Source organism: Liolophura sinensis, chromosome 8 (assembly GCF_032854445.1).
Source record: "Liolophura sinensis isolate JHLJ2023 chromosome 8, CUHK_Ljap_v2, whole genome shotgun sequence".
Taxonomy (NCBI): Eukaryota; Metazoa; Mollusca; class Polyplacophora; order Chitonida; family Chitonidae; genus Liolophura; species Liolophura sinensis.
In genome coordinates, this window is record NC_088302.1 from 37,079,610 (window position 1) to 37,101,560 (window position 21,951).

Genomic DNA, 21,951 nt, shown 5'->3' on the forward strand with positions numbered 1-21,951 from the left:
CATCTTTCAGCATCTTATACGATTGAATCCTGGATGTAAGGCTTTTATAGCTTTTGATCTTGATGTTTAGAATTAAGACATTCCACTGAAATTAGATTATTGCTGTTAACATGCTGCTCACGTATCAAACTGTTTGACTTAAAGCTTCCCCTAACCACTGAGGACAGCTATCAGCATTTGAATCACAGCTGCTCAAATCGTGTAACACATCCTGCTCAAGGATTGACTTCTTTCTTTTTAACTTGGATGTTTGAAATTCTTTTGTGGCAGCCTTTGGGCAGTTAGGCTGGAAACGGTCATGATGGCGAGAATGTTAGATCAGCGCCCGGGACTGACAGATGGAAGCTGTCGGCAGCAGAAAGTGCCAAGATAAGACAATTACAAAATTCAGCACCACGGCTGACTCAAAAGACAACACAGGAGAGAGCTGGGGGCCATTCCCACTGTGGCATAAATAATTAGGTATCATTCAGCGAGGTAGGCACCCAAGCTCGCTTGGCACGTGTGAAAATCGGCTCCCTGGGGATAGGCAAATGATCTGAATAATGCTAAATTGTTATAGTTACTTTTGCCATTTTCTACGATGCAGGATTCGGACCATAGTGAATGACTATAATGTCATGGAAGCATTTTAATCTTACAGGCAGTACACAGACATATATGTGTTAAACTGGACTACATAATACACACAAACACAAAACTGCATGTAGCAGTCGAGTGAGAATTTTGGCATATAAATATGTAAACGAATCCATTTGCTATAAAAGCAGAGCTCATAAATCACATCTGCTAAGAATCCTGAGTACATCTGCCTTTACACAAAATAGTCATGCAGATTTAAGGACTAGACAGTAGCTCCGATGTCATTTTCCCAGGGGAATATCATCTTATACCTTTCATATAAACCTCGTAATATCTTTCTAAAATCAGTAGAACTTTCAGAATCAGCAAACATGAGCAACAAAATTTTAGGTGATTTACAGCAATTCAGTCCCACCATTGTCATACTTATATGCAGACATGATATATTTAAACATCAGAACTGGAGGCACAGAAAAATTGTAAACTTATTGCATGCTGGCATGGTATATGCCCTGTGAGATGATTGTGTATGTGTATGATCATATGTGACCAGTCATAGCACTTCAAACCACTTTTGGTACTTACCAGGGCATTTCAACTGAGCCCCTTTAATGGAAAATGCTGAAGATGTATGCTAGACACAATGTCCCAGTCAGTGACAGCATGCACAAAACTTGATCAAACAGTTTCATATATAATCACAAGATAAACCATTTCTATCTTTGTGATGCAATTGGATAAAATTGAATTCAACAGTGGGGCGTCTACCACTACAAAGCATTAAGCGTTTTAAGTCTCTCATCTGATACGGACACCGGAAATGGAGGCTGTAAGCTCAGGACCAAATTCGTGGTTAGTCTAATGCCAATGAATGTGCTCATAAAAACATGAATGGCCCCTAATGCTGGTTGTGTTACTTCAGCAGTTCACTTTGAAGATGAGCATCCTTTAACCAATGAGGTGACATGGTTTCTTCCAGGTTGCCTGCTTTCATGGACTATCCTGTACTCATTACAGCTAACTACTATATCATCCAAATGACAGATTCTTAATATTAAAGATTAATTGCCAAAAAACAGTCAAATATAAAATATACAACTACAGTAAATGATTTCAAATCTTGGCCAATAAAGTGAATTTTTAGAGGGAAATAAATGTATTAAAATACTACTTTTTAGGTGAAACTCAAATTTTTTCAGTAGGACAGCATTCAAACCTCGAAGGATTACCGTCCAGATTCATTATTTAGTAATAATTTGCTGCCCCTGTATATATTGTTAAGTTGAATGCCAAAAACTGTTGAAAAACGGTACAATAATCTGAGTAACATGGCACTTAAAATCACTAGATAATGAAGCTAATTTTAGGCATTTTTTCTGCCACTCGGAAATCTCTGCCAAATTATGTCATACAAGTCCAACTTTTATGAGATGTCAGAGCTTTGCCATCTAGTTCAGTGTGAAAAGCAGCTACAACAGTGACAACAAGCATACTGCATACCTCCACAAAATGGTTTGCTGTTCTGCATACGTTTGTAAAAACAGGTCGCACAGGAACCCTGGAGTTATATTTTCAAATGTAAGACAATTTGGCCCTCATAAAGATGTATATTTACAGCACAAGACGGAAGGATTTTGAACCCACCAAAAACAGCAATACCTGCTCTTACCATTTTATAACTGACAGCTACAAGACCAATACAGCTGAACTTAAAAGATTTCCACAACGTCACCTGCACACAATGGTTCTAATACTCATGACTGATATAAAAATTGATAGATAGTAAATCTCTGTACAGTAACTCTGATGTCCACATTGTACATGTATTTATAATGTGCACGACTATAGTCCCCTATAGGCACTGGCTGTTTGGAATGCTGACCATAACATGTACTGGTAGTCATCACATATGGGTATGAATTCCTTGGGGAATAGAGTGATATTTATTGTGAAGCCGATAGAAAGAAAGAATAGTAAATAAATACTAAATATTAAGATAAACACATTGTAAATATAGTGTAACACAGCTTATCATTCCGTATTAATTGTTAGTGCTGTTGGAATTGCCTGGACAAAGGTCAAAATCAACTTCTGAAAACTTGGAATCTAAAGTCTTACTAGAGATGTCAGTGTTATAAATTGGAATGTCAACGTTGTCCACTATGGGTTCAAATAGATACAGGTGTATATTTCCTTCTGTGTAGCTAGAATACGTCTTGAAAATGACATCGTTTTGATACGAATTCCCAGGTTATATAGGCCATCTAGACTTGGGTTGGCCATCTATGACATCACCTGCTGAGGTGTACCGGGAGGCCGGGTGTACATCGGTTAGAGCAGTAGATCTATTGTTTTGGTGGATTTAAAGGCCTTACTAAGTTTCTCAGAAGACCTGATAATACACCGTTTAAACAGGTTATAATCTTTATAATTAGGGACAGAAGTTAAACCTGGACACTAAACCTGGAGCACCAAATGTCATAGGTGAAACATTGGGTTATATACCATAATCAAACTATGTACAGACACATTTTTACTGTGTACCTAGTATAAAAAATAGCATGCATATATATGCTCCTGTACTTATAGATGCAGCAGTGCAAATGGTATGGACTGACTGTGCACTTTCGATGTACCACCATTCTTATGAAGATATTGAAAAATTGTGTTGACAACATGTTACGGAAATATTTTATATTGTATACCCATTGGGTAAGGGGAGGGGGTATTCAGTTGACCAACATGCAGTAGTGTATAGCTATTATGACTGGTCACATGTTTGTTCTTGATTGCTAATTTGGGTGCTAGGGTTTACTGTTCATATAGCTATTTCAGCCATGTATAACCAAACAGAGAAGGCTTGATTTACCCGCAGTGACACGGTGCGTGGGGGGAACCAATCTAAGACTGTCACAGCGCAGATGCTCTGTCTGTCAGGTCAGTAAAAGGACAACTCACAGGCTGTATATCTCAGGTAATTGACCGAGAGGCAGACTAAAGGTCACTTTTAATGGCTTTAGTGTCACGTGAATTACAAAAATATTTCAGACAGCTCACATGTACACAATTAGTAACTTGTGCCGTCACAGCATTACATATGTGTACCCATGCTAAAAGCTAACCTGCATTGCGTGATTAATAGGTGTATGCACTAAGTCTCTAAAATTTGACACTAAAACTTGAAATCTAAGAATAACACATAATTCTACCTGACACTGCATATTTAATAGGTATATGCATTAAGCCTCTCAAATTCGAGACCAAAAACCTGAAAGGTCTTCATGCAAACACAGACTTCTTCCGCTAACATATTCCTACTATAAACTATTTTCCAGCCTCCATAAGCCTAGCTCTTTGGAGGATACCTAAAGTGAGGCACACTGTGTTTCACCTATTTAGCAATTTTCATGTGGCACATTTTGCGTAACTGTGATCCACAGTTGATGCTTGAAGAGTTTTTGTGCAGTTTAATTAATTTCTTATCAAGAAAACTTAGGAGTTGGCATCTAAAGTATCATTTTATATACCACACTTCAGGTGAAATACAGCAAATTGAACTTCTTAAATGGACGTGCCATCAATGGCTTTGTATGTCATATCTGACAACAACAGCTAGTAAATAATATATACTACAGTGAAAACTTAATAAAAATTATTTGGCCAAGTGTTTGACTGAGTTTTTATTTACTGTACACTGTATACCTTTGACATGGTGAACACATAAAATTGCATAAGTTGCAACTCAAAATGCATACCTTACGAGAGCCGTGAGATGATACTGTGATTTGTAGTAAGCTATAACCTGTATGCCGTGTTGATATAGACCTATACTGTTTTGAGAATATACGTGCACATCAGTTATGAGAGAAAAGCTGTTGAACCAGTGTGACAGATGGATACACTTTGATGACAAATTTTTAGATAGAAAGATCAAAGTCACCCTATATGAATTCCTGTCAATAAATAATTAACATCATATTTGTTAGACTGTCTGATATGTTTTGTCGGTTAAATAAGATGACGAGGCTTTTGTCTGCCGGGGTTTTAATCTGCGGGGCTTTTGTCCTGGATTCCATTCTACCACACAAGAACAAAACTTCAGATCTTCTATTTTGGTACTGTCTATTGGTTCTGCATCATAAACTTACTGTGTGTCTTGATGAAGAAAGTTTTGTATCAATTGTGTTTGGCAAAATTTAACAGTAGCAGTCATGTCTAAAACTGTAACATGGATAAATGAGCTTTGTGTAGCACTGCACATGTAGCTTAGATTATGCATGTTCATAGCATTCCAAGACTGGTGTGATTTTTAAAGATGATATGATTAGCATCTGAAACCCACTGAAGGCTGGGGTTCCGTATAATCTCGGGTCCAATCTGAAGGTGGCCCTAGGCCTCAGACCGGCCATGAATAATCACTTTAAAATACATCTGGCCCTGGGCAGCAGCACCACTCCTACCCTAAACGTCATCTGGCCAACCGTCTTATCAGAGATTGCTTCACATTGTCAATTCCAGCCCAGCCATAAACACTGTCATCAGAGCACAATTAAGGTAATCTATAAGAGAGTAGTGCAGCAGGCTTGGAGAGCCCACCAACATTATATCTATAGGAGGGGCGAAATCTGTCGTTACGAGGGAAATGAGGGCAGTCTAACTAGACACCATCAAACCAGAGGAAGATCGGCCTTCCCTCGCAATTAACCCCAGGGTGCTCCATGGGGCTGAACAGCCGATACTTTCTGGAGCATTATGGTCTTCTTGGGACAAGAAACGGACTTTGGGTATTGCGTTGTTATGACATAACGGCACCCACAGGATTTATCATGGCCTAGTGAAAGGAAAATCTTCTGACTTCTGAGGTTACACCATTGCTGGAGATCTCAACGTGAAGATCATCCAGAATTTCAATTTCGAAAGAAACAATAAATAAAAAAATCTCTCTTTCCCTCAAGAGGCAACTTCTAAAGGTCAGATCCCTGTTGCTTGTAAAATTTTAATAAGCATACGAATGACTGAATCCACAATTATGACAGCTATTAAGCAAACAAAAACAAGAAAGCCAAAAGTATATTTCCGGCATTTCCAGAACACATAAATTTATCAAGACAAGATTTAATAAATACATGTAAAATGGCTCAACAAACCCAAGAACCAAGAGTGCATGTCAAAACAAAACATCAAGGCTTGTGTGCTGAGAAATATCATAATGAGAAAAAATATTCAAATATGACAATGAAGTCATAACCAGGATGATTGATGAAATTTCTCATTTTTGTGGCCAGTTGTAGAAGGTGGCCTCAAGAAATGTTCTCACACTCCTAGGACAAACCGGCTTCATTGGTCTTGATCAGCCTTATGTCCACCCCAATTATATTATTCATATTTTATGGATTCAATTTTGGATGACCAGCAGGCATTCACACTCAAATCTTATTAAGGCAATTTTCATGGAATTAAATACATAAAAAAATGTTAACCATTTCAAATTAAATTTCACATAGAAAAACACACATCCAAACTAAGTTAGACATCTTGGTTTGAGGGTACCTTCGATTTGTATGATGCCATGGATCCTGGTCAAACAAGAACCAGAAAATCAAACCCAGAACCTTGGCTAGAATGATAACAAATGATAAGCTGCAAAGATAACAAATCACAAATGTCAAAATGACAAATTCTTTTTTATGCCAATTTGTCTGGAACCCTGTTAGCTGTATGTACAAGTTTCATGGACATGGCAGCGCTATCGTGGGATCTTGTTTGGGTAGAGTATGTTTGGGTAGAGTCCTTGTTGATTTATGCAGTTGCCAAAGAAAACAGATTATAGTCCCCAGTTCATAAAAAATGGATTCTCTGCGACCGTAGAGCTGCTGGTGCCCAACCTATCTTGACAATGCTAAGCAACTGGTTCACCTTGCCCCAAATCAAAGAGGATAATAAAGGCGTGCCCAACATATTCACTTTTTTAATTCTTGTGCAGATTAAACTTGTAGCTTGTAAAACTATAGATTATAGATTGAACTACGTGAAATGGGTTCAAATCTACTGACTTCCTGAATTATTATCCAATATCACTTGCTAAATGCCTGAATGGTATAACTATAGGTTTTCATGGCGATTCCTGACATTGTAACTATAGTTTTGTGTGTGTGTGTGTGTTATAATTACCAGAATCTTTATAGTAAAACTTTAGCAGTAATCTGGTAATATACATATACAAGTACAAGTAGCTACATGTAGTTGGAAAGTATACACTGATGTGATTTTAATCACAACTGGAAGCAATTTGTTTTTATGAAATCAACTGTTGAAAACCATTTTCAGTATATCAAAAAAGAAAAAAAAATTGCATGTCTTTCTTGCATGTCATCTGCATGAAGAAATCAGTGAAGAAATTTTTTCTCAAATTAATCAACTGTAATGAAGTAAAAACCGACAGTCGTATTGACATGATTGACAGCTACAAAAAAATCACAGTCTGTGCTAATAACAAGCCATTCTTCATTCATGAAGCAAAATGTCAGGAAGTCAAAACTCAAATCTTCCAAAAACAAAGACACAAAAAGCTATTTTACATGCACACGAGATGTGCCAGTGTTTAATACACAAAAACTATATTCTGCCTGTGTTTGGTAATGTACAATTATTCTCACTTCAATATCCTATGCAATACAAATGAAGCCAATCACCATACACTGCATGAACCAAAATAAATTTTATTTGGATAACGCACATTTATGTCATTATTTGAGGATATTCCACATTTCAAATTAAAATCAACATAGCACGTTGAACAACAATACGGTCAAATTTCCACGACCTAAGTGCATCAGCAGCTCAAATGACTTCATGATCATTATGGTATTTCCTTCCATTTTCTTTTCCTGGATGAAACAGGTGGAAAGGCATATTCTCAATTCCCACAGCACATGTGTGGCTAGATTTAGGTCTAGCAAACCTCCCCACTTAAGACTGTCGCTGAATGAACCTGACCTGTATTTGAACATGTGACCTCATGATTATATTGATCATAGGACTAACTGTCTACACAGATACCAGTTGAGCCTTTTCGTATAATTTTTTCTACAGGATATTGCACCTATTGAGGTTTATTAATTGTATGTATTCATGCGCAAAGAACATCTCTTACGAATGTCAAATTCTATTGCTCTTCAGACTTCTGAGAGTCAGTTTGAATGAAATTCACCACACCATCGTTGATGAGATGCACAGAAAGCTGATAAGGACAAGGTGATTAGACAATAACAAGAGTGGACAAATTATGTTTTTCTTGCAAAGAGCATATCCGCGCCACTCTTTCTATTGACCAATCAGCTTGGCTGTATTAAATTGCTGTGCAGCATATCACCCAAGCGATGGTATGTTATTTACAGAAGGATATCAAATAAACCCCCAAGGAGTGAACTGTTGGGTGATTAGAAAAGAAATTTGGAAGGTCATCAAGGACAAGCAGGGAACTGTATGTAGAGTTGCACCAGCGCTTGAAGCTATGAACATAAAGTTTGATTTTTGTGTTTTTTCAACATTTTCCAACTTAGCTCAGTTGTTGCAAGTAAAACCAAATCAGCCATGAGAGTGCGATAGCAGAGAAATTAACGGTCACAACTGCCTGTAACCAGTGAAATACAGCCTCTTGCCAATTTATATCGCACAGATGTACCAATGAAGATATGCATCACAGCACATGCAGGAAATGTGCAAATGGTTGCGAAATCTTTCTAAATTAAGATTAAGCACCAGTAACCGTTCGTGACTGGTAACATTGCAATGCCAATAATGAAAGAGCCATCATTCCAAAATCTGCTATGATCATTTTGAAGTTTAAAAGATCCTTGTTTGGAAACTTCTATTTTTTTTAAACCATAAGTCAGAATGCGACTAATGCTCCAGTCTGGACAATATCACGTGACTGTACCTTGCTTATTTGTTGCAGTAGTTATTGGATCATTTGCTTTGTACTCAAGACACAGTGATCAAAAAAAGAATAGAAGAAGTAGGATATCAGTTTGTCAGCCTGTACATGTGTGTGATCACTGGGTACTTACTTGATAAAGTATGGTTTCTCTGACCTATCAACGGCCAGTTCCCAGCCATAAGGAAGTCCACTCCCTGGATCCCAGTTCTCTCTTGGTGGAAGCCATGAAGTTGTCTGGGTGTGGTGGCTGAAATAAATCAAAGAAAAAATCGTGATTAATACTCACTCAAGCATTTCTTTAATACAGGTGTCTAGAAATGAGCCCATTTCTTGTAGTATTGGATAAAAACAAAAAGCAATATAAATTCAGATGCCTATTTGATTTCATCACAAATATCAGCAGTCTATACATAACAAGAAATACATTTTCATGAAAATACCAAAATTTTGTTGAAGAAATTATACTTTTCTTTATTAAAAAAAAAAAAACTAAACAAAACCAAACTGATGAAGGATTGACTGATTCATGTTTAAGGCCGTAGACAAGAAGTTTTCACTTCATATGACAGCGTTCAGGGTTATGTGTGGAGAAACTAGAGTGCCTGGAGTAAACCACCAATGTATGTCAGCTACAAAAAAAATGTTCTGACTCCATACACGCTGCAGCCAAAACAGCCAGAACTGGATTTGAACATGCGACCTCTAGTCAAGAGCCAGCACTTAAAGCATCTGAGCCATTTTGGTCCCTAATTGATGGAAACATATTATGAGCTACTAAGAGCAAATATCGGGTGTTCAAGCCTAAATGACTAACATGATGCTGCTTTATTATTTTTCACTGACATGAGGGATGGGTGGCGGGAATAGTTTTCACAGGAGGGGGAATCTGGAATGCACTGTGAAAACAGTCAGCCTTGGAGGATATACTAGTTGGTGAACTTTGCAATATGACACATAACTGTCACAAGGTAATTGGTCTCCTTCAAATTAAAGTTCCACACAACCACACAACAGGGTACTGTCAACCACTTCATATTTACACCTGAAGTTTAGGAGAACAATATACAAGTGGCAGAATCCAGATAATTTCCTAAGACTGGGATTGAACCTTGTGTGGTGATTGTAAAGGCAAGCACCTGGCCACAGCCTGCTCCCAGCTATTTTTCAAGCCAGCAGCCAGACAACTACATTTTTGTCAAGTTGTGAACGAAATTGAACAACACACCACATATCACAGGAGATGACTTTAATAGTCTCACTCTCAGAGGGAAATGTACCAATAAAGCACAGTCGAGGGCATTGGTATATGGTAATGACAGAGCAAGTCAAACTAATACCACTAGGTCAATTGGCAGGAGATCCTGGTCAGGGAGGGCAAATAAAACCAGCAGGAGTGGACGGTACTTCATCAAATTAACAGTTAAACTTGGTCACCAAATCTCGCATTAGTTAGCCAACAATGGTTGGGATCCAGCTGGTTGATGAAGATTGCAGTGACCCAATAGGTGCTTAACACTGCCTTTCTCTCATCATCTGGGTCAGTTGTCCAGGGCCCTCCTACCCCGGATTTCAGGAAATCTCCAGTAACGACCAGGACTTGTTATTTCATGCCCCTCTTTAAGCACGGTACCAAACAACTGGCACTGACAGGTTGAACTCTCAAGCTTGGGCCGAGTCCACGGACTGAACGTGTAATCAGAATTCATGCATCATATGGTACCTTGGCTAGTTCCCTGTCCATTCTGTTCCTCTTAAACTGCCTGGGTAAATATCCAAGGCAAACAGTCAACATAATATAATACCCTTATCTGTCAGAGAACTCCCCCCCGGGGATTGTAAATTAATCAACCTGGTCACAGGCATATTGTGTTCAAATACTTTGTATTCCAGTGTTATAGCTATAGTTGTAGCTCAGTGAGCAATTGCAGTTAAATGCTAAAATGTATATCCAGTACAAAATAAATCATTAATAGGTTAACTTTATGCCTGAGCAAATCACACTGCATGGCCATCACAATTTAATAATTAAAGTTGTTATCCAACAGCATTGCCAGGGTCCACGCTAAGGTAGCTTTTACCACTTTTGGTAGCTTGATGTTTATAAAGTTAAGCGGCTGCGAAATCATGTGACTGGTAAAACAGCACTACATCAAAAGTTGCTTCATATGTTCTTCATTAGGACTTAAAAGTTTGGTTTTTCTACCTTTACCAGTTTTCGAGATATTGCAATTTTACGAGTTGACCAAGAATAATAATAACGAAAGCTGTTACATTTCTTACAGCAATGGCCAAGCATCAAGGCCCAGTTGAATGTCAAATAAGAAAACACTATGAAAGTAATGCACTGAACTAATTTGCCACGATCGGAAAAATTAAGCTTTGGAAAACTTCTGTTTACCAACAGATGCTAACACACATAACGACGAATAGCTTTACTTAACTGCCGAAGTTACACAGACAATGGAAAAATCAGCACATTCAACCTGCACGTACAAATTGTAACAGTATATACAAAAACAGGCAACAAGGAGACAAAGCATGACAAAAATGAAAAACAATCCACTGGGTATGAACTCCTTACTTCCAGATATCACACAAAATGCATCCAGTACTGAAAACCATCACAGCCTCTTGGTCCAGTTAGGCCTTGGCAACCACTGCACCTTGTTAAGTGTGTACATTTCAGGTTGCTTGACACATGGTGTGTAATCACCCCACTCTAGTGTCCCAGCTGGTTTACCTGGGCTCAGTTCAATTCTGAGAGCGGCGACGACATAGTGCATGTAGGTGACAGGAAATGTTAGGATATGAAATTTTGGGCTAAATAGTTAGAGGCAAAAAGCATTGTGGTGTGTTGTTGTCTTCAGAAAAGATCCTGAGTCCAAAGCCGTGGCATATGGTTTCGTAGTTACTTTTCTATGTGGCATCCTAAAGCCTGTCCCCTCCTTATGGGCATGTAAAGCCTTGACCTGTATAGAAACTGGAAACTGCGATACTTCTTTAAGGGCTGAATTTGGCCTAATAAGATTAACATGTTTTGGGCTTGTCATGACTCAAGGTACATGTATTGATGGACATTTTTCGTATATTTCACCATGGTTTTGGACTTATATTCCTGATAGCATGGGGTTATGGGGGAATGCCATTGGGATTGTTGAGAATTACCCATGAAGCTTTGCGAACAGGGCTAACTTGCGCACAAACATTTAAAATTTTTTGTTGATAGCTTTGGAGAGGAGGGAGAGTTGTTCATTTCTCGGTTTGAGTGACAGGTGGCTGACCTATGGGGCAGGTTACCTGCAGCACATGTATAGTGATACATAGTTACCTCCAAAGTCTAGCGAGAAAACTATAGATTGTAGCTCAAATCCGTTTGCATGCATCAGAAACTAAACGTCTTGGGCTAGAAACTACATGTCTTGGGCCACAATCTGATGCAATCTCAGATTTGTAGCTTTCATAGTTCTAGAGTTACAGGCCTTTAAAATTACATGGCTGAAAATTTTTTTTTACCATTTCTCAAAAAATTACAAAGATAGGCAAAATCCGAGAGCAGATTCGGTATCAATGTTGCCAAATAAACCAGAATAAATGAAAACATTATCAAACTACAACACTTTTTATGACGTCATAACTTTGACCTATGGTGAGCTTTCAAAGTTTTCAATGCATGTTCAAGATTTTTTCAAACTTACTTACTGGGATCATTCTACAAGTACATCAAATGTCAAATCCATTCATTTGTTCTTGTGAAGAAGATTTTTAAAGGCTTTGATCAAAATCCAATATGGCTGCCATGTCAGGTAACCAAAGTTTACCAAAGAAAAAAAAACAGCCAAGCTTTCAAAAAGTTCTCAAAAAAATGGAAGAAAAACAATGAAAATCTGAACCGATTTCAACAGATGTGCCAGCACAGACTACTTGGCCACATTATAATCAAAATCTGTTGCAAAATTTATCCAAAAAGAAAACTTCACTATCATGCTATTGTTGCTAAGGCAGTTGGCATATATAGTTAAAAATGATTCTGTTAGATTCTAAAAGTGTCAAAGATTTTAACACATTCTTCAGTATAATGTACCCTAATTACAAAACCTGCAATTTATACACCTTTTTAATTTAATTTGGAGACAAAACTGCATTAGTTGGATGGATCAATTTGCGAGCTTCACAAAAAGTATAGTTTTATCAGACTGGACAGAATCATGCCCTCAGAATATGGTTGAATAAACACAGACATGTGAAAAAGTTGAAGAATTACAGTAACCAAACCATATATAACCTTGCACTTGTGCAATTGTACAAGGCACCTTCAGTTGTCTTTGTCAAGAAAATTACTAATAACGTCCACTGAAATTTATAATGATTGACCATCTCTGCAATATACATGTATATGAAGGGATGAAATGATAAGTACTTGATGTACAATGAGCACATCTGCCTAAGGTACCATTTATTCCTTGTTTTTTCTTCTTCTTCATTATTTAATTTGTCCTTGTAGAAATAAAATGGAAACAACAAATGCAATGGGTTACAATCTCCTAAACAAAGGATAATCCAGGTCCATGCCGAATTGATCATTGTCTCTTGCAACAAATGAGCAGTATGTTAGCAGTATGTTACCAGTTTGCTCGTCCACAAAATGCCACACCAAAGGCAGGAACAACCAACACCACCAATATTAGGAATGGTTCATCATTATTATATATAGGCTGTACAACTGTATACAGACATTCCTGGTTTGACCCTTGAAATTGTTGCATTCGTGAATGCCTAATGGCCATTCTAAAAATGATTTTTAGGTACAATATCAGGTGGGCATAAAAAAATGGGCCGTACTTTGACACTCAATATCTCCCAAACCCTCTTATGCCAGCTTCTTAAAATTTACACACTCAAAAGCCATTATGTCCCAAGTATACAGACCAAATTTCAATTTGGTCTTTTAAGATTTCTGTTCATGGGACACGGGAACGCATTTTCCGGACATTCCAAAATGATGTTCTACCTTGTTTTACTTAAAAAGGTGATGACAATTTTTCTCGACACTTTATTGACACGTGTCACACAGGTGCAGCGCGCGCTCTACTCATGACACCTGGCATGTGATGCAATGTGAGTTTTTTAGGGTATGTTTTCATTTTAACCCTGTTTACAGACTACTCAAGCTATGACCTTAAAAATTGGTGAGTATATTAACAAAATCACGCAATTTGAATGTCTAAAGTTTAAAAGGGTTTGAACAAAGGATAATGGAGCATCAAAGTATGGCTCATTTTTTTTTATGCCCACCCGATATATACAACCAAATGTTTCTTTTGTCATTCTCTATTTACTCAGACCGTCATCATTTACATTAAAAACACTATTAATCTCACATATTAAAACGCCTCATTATAAAACACCATGATTGATTAGACCTTCTTGACCAAGTGTCAAGGCCAATAATACATGTACACATGTAATTTCATTAAACTATCTCAAAATCAGCAACACTCCCTTGATCTTTTTGCCAAATTTTGTTACATCATATATGCCAAGGAAGATAAATAAAACACATTAGCAATCTTAATGCAAAATTAAGTATTTGCAAATAATCCTCCATTAACTTGTTTTTACAACCAAAAACAAAAAATGGCACAGACACTCATAGTTTATAAGGACTGGTCAATTAATTATAAGAGCATTAAGCTTCCTGTAGAACACATTATTATGGCTTGACTGGCCTACGTTTCACTTTGGCTATATTCATATCTGCCAATACAAAATAAAATAAACAACAATGAGGAAGATCTGGAAAGCAGTGGAAAAAAATCAGAAACCATTAAAACCTATAGTTTGGGCAAATCATTTGCTTGGAAACTTTCCCAGACTGGGTAAAAAAGTTAGGTTATCCTGGGCTTCAGAATTAAGTGTCCATGGCTTAAAAACAATTTTGTAACCACCTCCAATCTTTTAAGTGGGTGGCCTGACAGATTTGAATGATAACTTTGAAAGCTATCCGCTCTCAGGGGGCTGTCGATAAAGACTGATGTGTTTTTCTGGCTTAAATATTGCCAAATCCTGCAATAAACCTCTGACAAATTAGAAACAAGAATATCTTTTGAGGCCATCAATCATTTCAACCACAAACCAGTGTTTTCCAAATAATGGAAAGCCACCACTGAAGTTTTAAAAGCATCACCAATAAAAGCCTATATAGATTATTGTTTATGAAATTCAAAGACAACACTACAACTGTTATAAGGAAGAACACATACAACATGTTCATATTTGATAGAAATTACAAAAAAACACAATCATCAGTACATTTTCGACCTGTTTGTTGTAAAAAAATTAAAAACTTTCAAGGCAGACATAAATCTTATTACTTATGGATAGAATGTATTTGCAGATCTGACATAAAAATGTGCTTTAAGTTTATGAACTCCATTAAAGTTTTCTGCTTCAACAAATGCAAATAGTAGTAGAGAGACAGGTTTTGTACATGTACATGCATTTATTCGTTTTCCGTTCTAACTTAAACATCAAATTTTTAATCCATAACTTATATCCAGACTGACATCTATCAATGAGATCATTGGATGACCTAGTTACGGGTACCTAAGTTCGATAAACGAACATCAAGGACACTTCCTAAACAAGTGGCCATTTTAGGGTTTCCTGAACTATATAGATCTAAAACTCCCCAACCAATTCTACCAATGTTCCATTTCACTATAAATCAAATAAGCCAGCAGAAATCTAATCATGGTGTCCAAATTGCTACTAAATAATGGTCCACGTCAGGAATTACATTAACATTTCCGCAATTGTTCGGTTCTCTTGATGGTGTTTTGATATCAGTTAGACCAATTTTTCAGAAGCGCTTGAACTAAGGGGCCTGACAATATTCCACTGACAGACGGCCTGCTTCTATTGTAACGTGGAGTTCCCGTAAGTTAGCCGGACTAATGGAATTGGTTATAAATCCCGAAATCACGTAGAAAAAGACTTGCTAGTTGCTGTGTGTATATATGGGGGAGGTTGGAAATTGGGCTGTCTGCACTGCCACAGGCACAGTAAAGTGACTACATGATGTATGTTATCTGAGCTAGTGTCATGGATGACAATGGACATGTCCATCTGAACAACGGACAGCGGAGGCTGACGGCAGACAGGCCTTTATAGCTGCGGACACAGCAAGTTACCAGTGTAATGGATGGAGATAAAGGTTGTCTCAGACTGGCCACTCTAGGGACTTTGATGTGAACTTGTTCTTCCAGAAAACTGTCAGCAACGATAAACCCGCCCTATAAATTCCTAGTACCCTGAACAGTTAAGGGTTTAGACACAAAGAATTCCTGAAACAGCCATTTTAAAATAGGCCACAATTTTCTGCCATGAGCACTTTGAGATGAGACAAACATTTAGCAAATGTTAAGAGTTAAGAAGTTAAGCAGAGTTAAGAAAATTTAAGAGAATCCTACACAAACAAAGGTCAAGCAGTCTGAGAATTTCGGTTGTATTGGACCAGTCAAATATGAAGTCACTGAAGAATACATAAGGTGAAGAGCATCCCTCAACGTCGGTGACAAACAGCCACAGACACTGTTTGTATTTGTACTTGATTCACACCACCGATGTCTCTATCAAAGCGTTATACAAAACATGACAAGCAGAAGAAGTAATCATGTTCACATAGCTTTGATGTATAGAGAAGAATGAACCCCCATTTATCTTGAAAGTCTGAAATCTCACCGAGACAGAACTGTTTGAACTGAATAATGATGGAGGGGATGTTTCTATGAATGTTGACTGGCTGGTACAATATGGACGAGCAATTACATGCTAAAAAAAACGAGACTTGAAACAGCCTTGTCTGCAAAATTGCCAAAACATGATCATTGGAAATTCGGTTCATCAAGCTCATAAATTAAGCTTCAAACCATGCACAGTCATAACTGAAAAATGAAAACAATCATCAACTGGCTGGCAACATAGAGGAACATGATAAAGATGTAAATGTCAAAGTTTATACTTCAATAACCAGATGTTACTTTATTATAATACTACTGCTATTTGATAATTATTTTTGGCACATACTGTAAATCTTCAAAGTTTTTAACATCTGCAACACTTTGTTTAGTGGAACTTACAATAATAATGAAAACGACCCTAAAATGATTTGTTTGTGTCTAAGATGCAAGCTTCATAAAGCTGTGAATACTTTTTCTATACACCCAAAAATTCCCTCAGAATGTTTGAAGATATTGCCAGCAGAGGCAGTTGAAAGAGTTGAGAATACCCAGAGCAACAAAGGAGTTTTAGTGAGAATAACACTTACTACAGTGATTTCTGCAATTTACATATACAAGCATGCACATGAATTTATGTATTCAAAACTTCTAAATGTAGGCTATTTGTAAATGAACCCAAAACTGTTGAATCACAAATGCATATACACACTAGCAGACTGGAGGCCAATTGTCATTCTAAACCACATGTAGTTCAGTCAATTTATTCTTTTGAGATTTCATCTGATTTCAACAAACTCCTATAAGCGATCTGCAAGAAACTTCATGTATGACCACATGAATAGATATTTTACATGTCAGGCATGGGTGTCCCGAAACTTCTTTGAGTGAAGCTTGGATTAGACAGGTCAATACGTCATGAGTGTAAACATCAGAATTAGAAGCATCTTGTTTTGGGCCATACTTAAGTTATGTCAAATGTACAAATCATGAAGCAGTAAAATTTAGAACCTAATGATTTTGAGGATTCATTTATGGTTTGGAGGTCGCAAAGGTCTTGCAGGTGGTTGATCTGGGAACATAGCACAGACAGACGATCTGGCTGTATAGAGCTGACAACAAAGCACCTTATACAAGGGTTAGTAATTGTATTCACCCTGACCCTGTTCCCCATGGACATTGCCAGTGGTCACTATACCTCAAGCACATGGCCTGCATGGCCACTGCCCACACCAAATACCCAATCAATCATATTTTATTATTCTGGACAGTTCTCTTGAGACGAAAGACAACAAGGCATGATTGACCACTTCGAATACATCAACTTGAGCATCCCCAAGCCTGTTAATCGAACGGGTCAGTTCAACTCTGTCATTATTTCGCATTTTCTCTGCATCATCAGTCTGATTCATTCAGGGTTGCCCAGTTCATGATGTCTTACATGAAGCTCAAAATGCTCCAGTGTAGGTTGACTCAGACAAGAATGGGGAAATTGGCTTTGAATTCTAAAGCACCATGTAGCTTAAATTCCTGACCTTCTGGAAGTACTGGAGCTCTGATAAAGTATCCAAATGATGGACATAATCAAATGATGGGTACCTCTATAACAGTACCACAACAATTGAGTCTAAACTTCTTTTATCTCAAACTTTTCTACATGCATATACATACTTTAATATTAAAGACAAAGACTAATTATGAACTGAATTAATACTTGAGATTCACAATGTTTACAGTTAAATCTTCCACGAGCTGGTATGAGCCTCCCAGAACAATGTGGTTTGTGGAGTCGTAACTTATGATATGTTGCCCTAATTCCATCTAACGAGGGAGGGGAAATAAAAAGCAAAAATCTTTAAAAATAGCCCTTTTTAGTTTCACTCAACTCATTACACTGGTCATCAGGGAAATCATTTAAATAGAGAACAAAAAAAAAAGAAAAAAAAGACATTCTTACCACAGTGATATGAGCTGCATGTAATGTGTCTTTGGTGTAAAAAAAATACTAAGGCAGGAGGACAAACCTAATTATTGGTTTCAAAAGCTGAGCAACAAGTTTCCTGAAATTGTACACAGGTCTTCACAATCACATTAGAACAGAGAAAATCCGATAACATTTCCTGTAATAAAGGAACTAGGATAATAAACAGCAAAATTGGTGTGAACTGATTATTTTAATTGATGGATGGGACTCTTGATAATAAATTAGTCTCAAACATATGCACAGATCAATCTCCCTTTCCACTTCATCTAAACCATCAGATTTCTAGTCCACCTCATAAAGATGAATTGGCCTTGTGAGGTGGAATTCGACTTCTGCCAGAAAATATGGAATGGAAGACAAATTTCTCCTCCTCCTCGTAAGACAGGGCTTGGTTTGATTTCTTAACAATCTCGGGTGAAGCTCTATTAGCAGTTTCACCACCCATCTGCTGCGGAATCCCAAGACATTTGTAATCTCAATGACAAAATGAATGCCACTTTTGTGGTTGTAATCTGAAGGCACAGGTGCATCCAATATTAATGAGTATCTCTGTCCAATTAAATCAAGGATGTATGGAAAAGTACTTTGACATCCACTGAGACACAGGATACACATGCAATGTCTTAAAAACCTGGGTTCAGATGGCCACTGCACATAGAACGACCAAACAATTATTATAAAGGACACATTCATCAGACTCAAATACAATTTTGATACATCTTCAACAAAGGCTTCAATTTGGGATAAAACTGAGAAAAGAAATGAAATATATCCACAATAACATTAAATATAAATATGCATTTTAAAAGCAAGGAACACAATTTTGAGAGTGAATCAGTTAAATTTGAGCTTTTTGGCCTTTGGCAGAATGATGGCACCCTATATAGCTATGCAAAGTATTGTCTACATTTGACCTCTTGTATGAAAAAATTCTAATACACAGACAGACCAACAGCTTCAAAGTATTATCATCAGATAATACCTTTTCAGTTGAATTTCAGAATGAGCGTACATGTATATAGAGAATACATGCATATCAAAACAGGTGTATATCCATTTTGATTCTTTCCTAACAATACCAGTATAGTACACTGGGAATGCCTTTACTTTGGAACCTGCCAGGCCTGTCACAAAATATGACAGATCTGTAATCAACGGAATCAGACCCTATATATTGAATTGATACTGAAGTTCAACTTTAACCAATGCTCAATGCAAAAGCACTGACAAAAAGTCACCATATATATATGTACACTATGAGTCTGCATGTACAACCAAACAATATAATCTTGAAAAAGACATCATATCATGCAAAAGGCTTGCTGGACAATATTACCTGTTGAACTGAGGATGGGTCTGAGGATGAGAGCGGTGACGATTCCTGGACAGACATTGGCAATGTCTGCCAGACTGCTTGTTCCCCATTGTTTAGAGTATGGACAGCAAACACAGTGGTTATACCATGGTCAGTTTTAACAGCCCACTGACACCGCAGAATTAAGACCAAAATGGAATTTACCACCAACAAGGCAACAACAAATTCTTCATATAATCCATCACATCAACACAAGATCTTTTAGGACATGGTTAGTTTTAACAAACTGTGACACTTCCAATGGTCAGTACATCTCTTTTAAGTCCTTTGCACAAATTGACAATTTTACACTTTTCATCCTTTTAAGCAGCAAGCCTTTGTCTATGAATATGATATTCTACAGGCTTTGCAACTGTGGCGGTTCCTCACCAGTTGCATGACAGGTCCTGTATTGTCACAGATTTCCCAGTGGTTGGCACAACAATAATGTTACCAGATCTAATCCAAACGGACATTCGGTTATGGCCCTGTTATAGACACATATATCCAAGACAGCCTTAAATGGAGTGTATAGTGGAATGGCTGGCTGCAGGAAAACTGGCTAATGGTTGTCTTTCCAAAACACATGGGAAACACTAACTGATCCGTCAATTCTGAAATCTTCTTCCAAACAATTCTTGGCCCATGCAGTCACTCAAAACAGTTGAGATTGACCAAAACTGAGATAACCCGTTAAGATAGGCTTTGGACACTGCGATCCACGGCCGACAAGTAGTACTCCCAGCAGAGTCTGCCCCATTAAAAGCTCGGTCCTAAGCTGTAGGGGTTTCCCAAGACAAGCAGGCCTCCCACTCCTACTACAGAGCTGTCACGCTAAATTTGGCCCTGTGATCAGCATAAAGTGGCCTCGTGTCTTAACAACACTTATTACACGATAGCGTATCAAGGAAAAATTTCATTGGTGTGGACTTTCATACGCGTAACTCTTTCATCCAATTGATCTCACAGGTTTTCAGTCCACGTCCAGACTTGGCAACTGTGTTCCCATAGCAACATAATAATCGTGCTTTACTATAAGCAGCCATGTGGAATCGACATTAAGCTTGGTGCTGGCACAACTGATGGGAAATGCTGGCATTTGCCTCCTTGAAACATCTTTGGGATTAACAATGAGATAATCATCAATTAATCACATACTTATTCCCCTAAACCGGAGGTATAAATACCTGTAACTGAGACCTTGTACTTTTAAATTCTCATTGTGGAAATTATATAAACAAACTGATCATTAGCATTGTCCTTACCCAGGCAAATGGAAAAAAGAAAGGCTAAGGATGCAAACCTACCTGTTGCAAACATGAACTTGACCTCATCCTTTGACCGTATATATCAGGTATCAGTTATCAGTTACATGATTGTTTACTGGGGTTATCTTTTCTCATTAACAAACAAATGTATTCAAGTAGTTTGTACTTGCATGAATAAGTTTCAGTCAAATTCTAATTAGCACAAAAGGCATACATATATAAATTTACCTCTGAACCTACACTGTAAATCTTCTCTAATAAGAACTGGCATATAGAGTTGGTGGTTTAAAAGACAAACACACAAAATAAAAAATTTGCAGAAATAAATGGTGAACTGCCTTCTACTATACATGTACCTTCCAAATGGTTGCCTAGGACATACAAAATTGGAAAAATATATATCAAAGATCCCAATGGATCATTCCGAATAAAGCACACTTATTTACTCCTCACACAATGAATTCTTTAATAGGAGTTTACGTGTACCTTAACTGAACCAGCCATTTCACTGCATGAGAGGCTAATTTGTTGTAAGTTGAGAGAGCAATTAATACAACAAAACATCATGGAGATTGTTTTGTGGCACAAGCACAAAAGCTAGACATAATCTACAGGGCTACAACAAGTAAATGAAAATTTTTCAAGGACTTTCAAGGACCCATAAATATTCCTATGTTATCAAGGACTATTCAGTTTACAGTCATATAAAGATGAATTAAAACTGGATGCTAATTTGGTAACTTATGAATCATAGCATTAAAATCATAAATGTATGATACCTGACACTGGATTTTATGTCCCAAACTAAAATGGAAATTTAAGTAATTTCAAGGATTTTATATCCCAAACTAAACTGGAAATTTAAGTAATTTCACAGATTTTATATCCCAAACTAAACTGGAAATTTAAGTAATTTCAAGGATTTTATATCCCAAACTAAACTGGAAACTTAAGTAATTTCAAGGATTTCATATCCACAACTAAACTCTTTGGACTTTCAAGGCTTTGAAAACCTTTTCACATATCTGAAGTACTTTTAATATCCAGTGGGAACAAGGACTCCCATGAATTTGCATTGGCCTGCAGTT

At 37.4% G+C, this 21,951-nt stretch overlaps 1 protein-coding gene across 2 annotated transcripts in view; it reads right to left on the reverse strand.

The window, feature by feature from the left end:
- Positions 1–21,951, reverse strand: part of LOC135473057 (uncharacterized) — a 165,269-nt gene that overhangs the window by 81,132 nt on the left and 62,186 nt on the right. For both annotated transcript variants that reach the window (XM_064752851.1, XM_064752852.1), the window contains exon 4: positions 8,652–8,768. In XM_064752851.1, the coding sequence (XP_064608921.1) occupies positions 8,652–8,768 (117 nt within the window). The remainder of the gene's footprint in view (positions 1–8,651; positions 8,769–21,951) is intronic.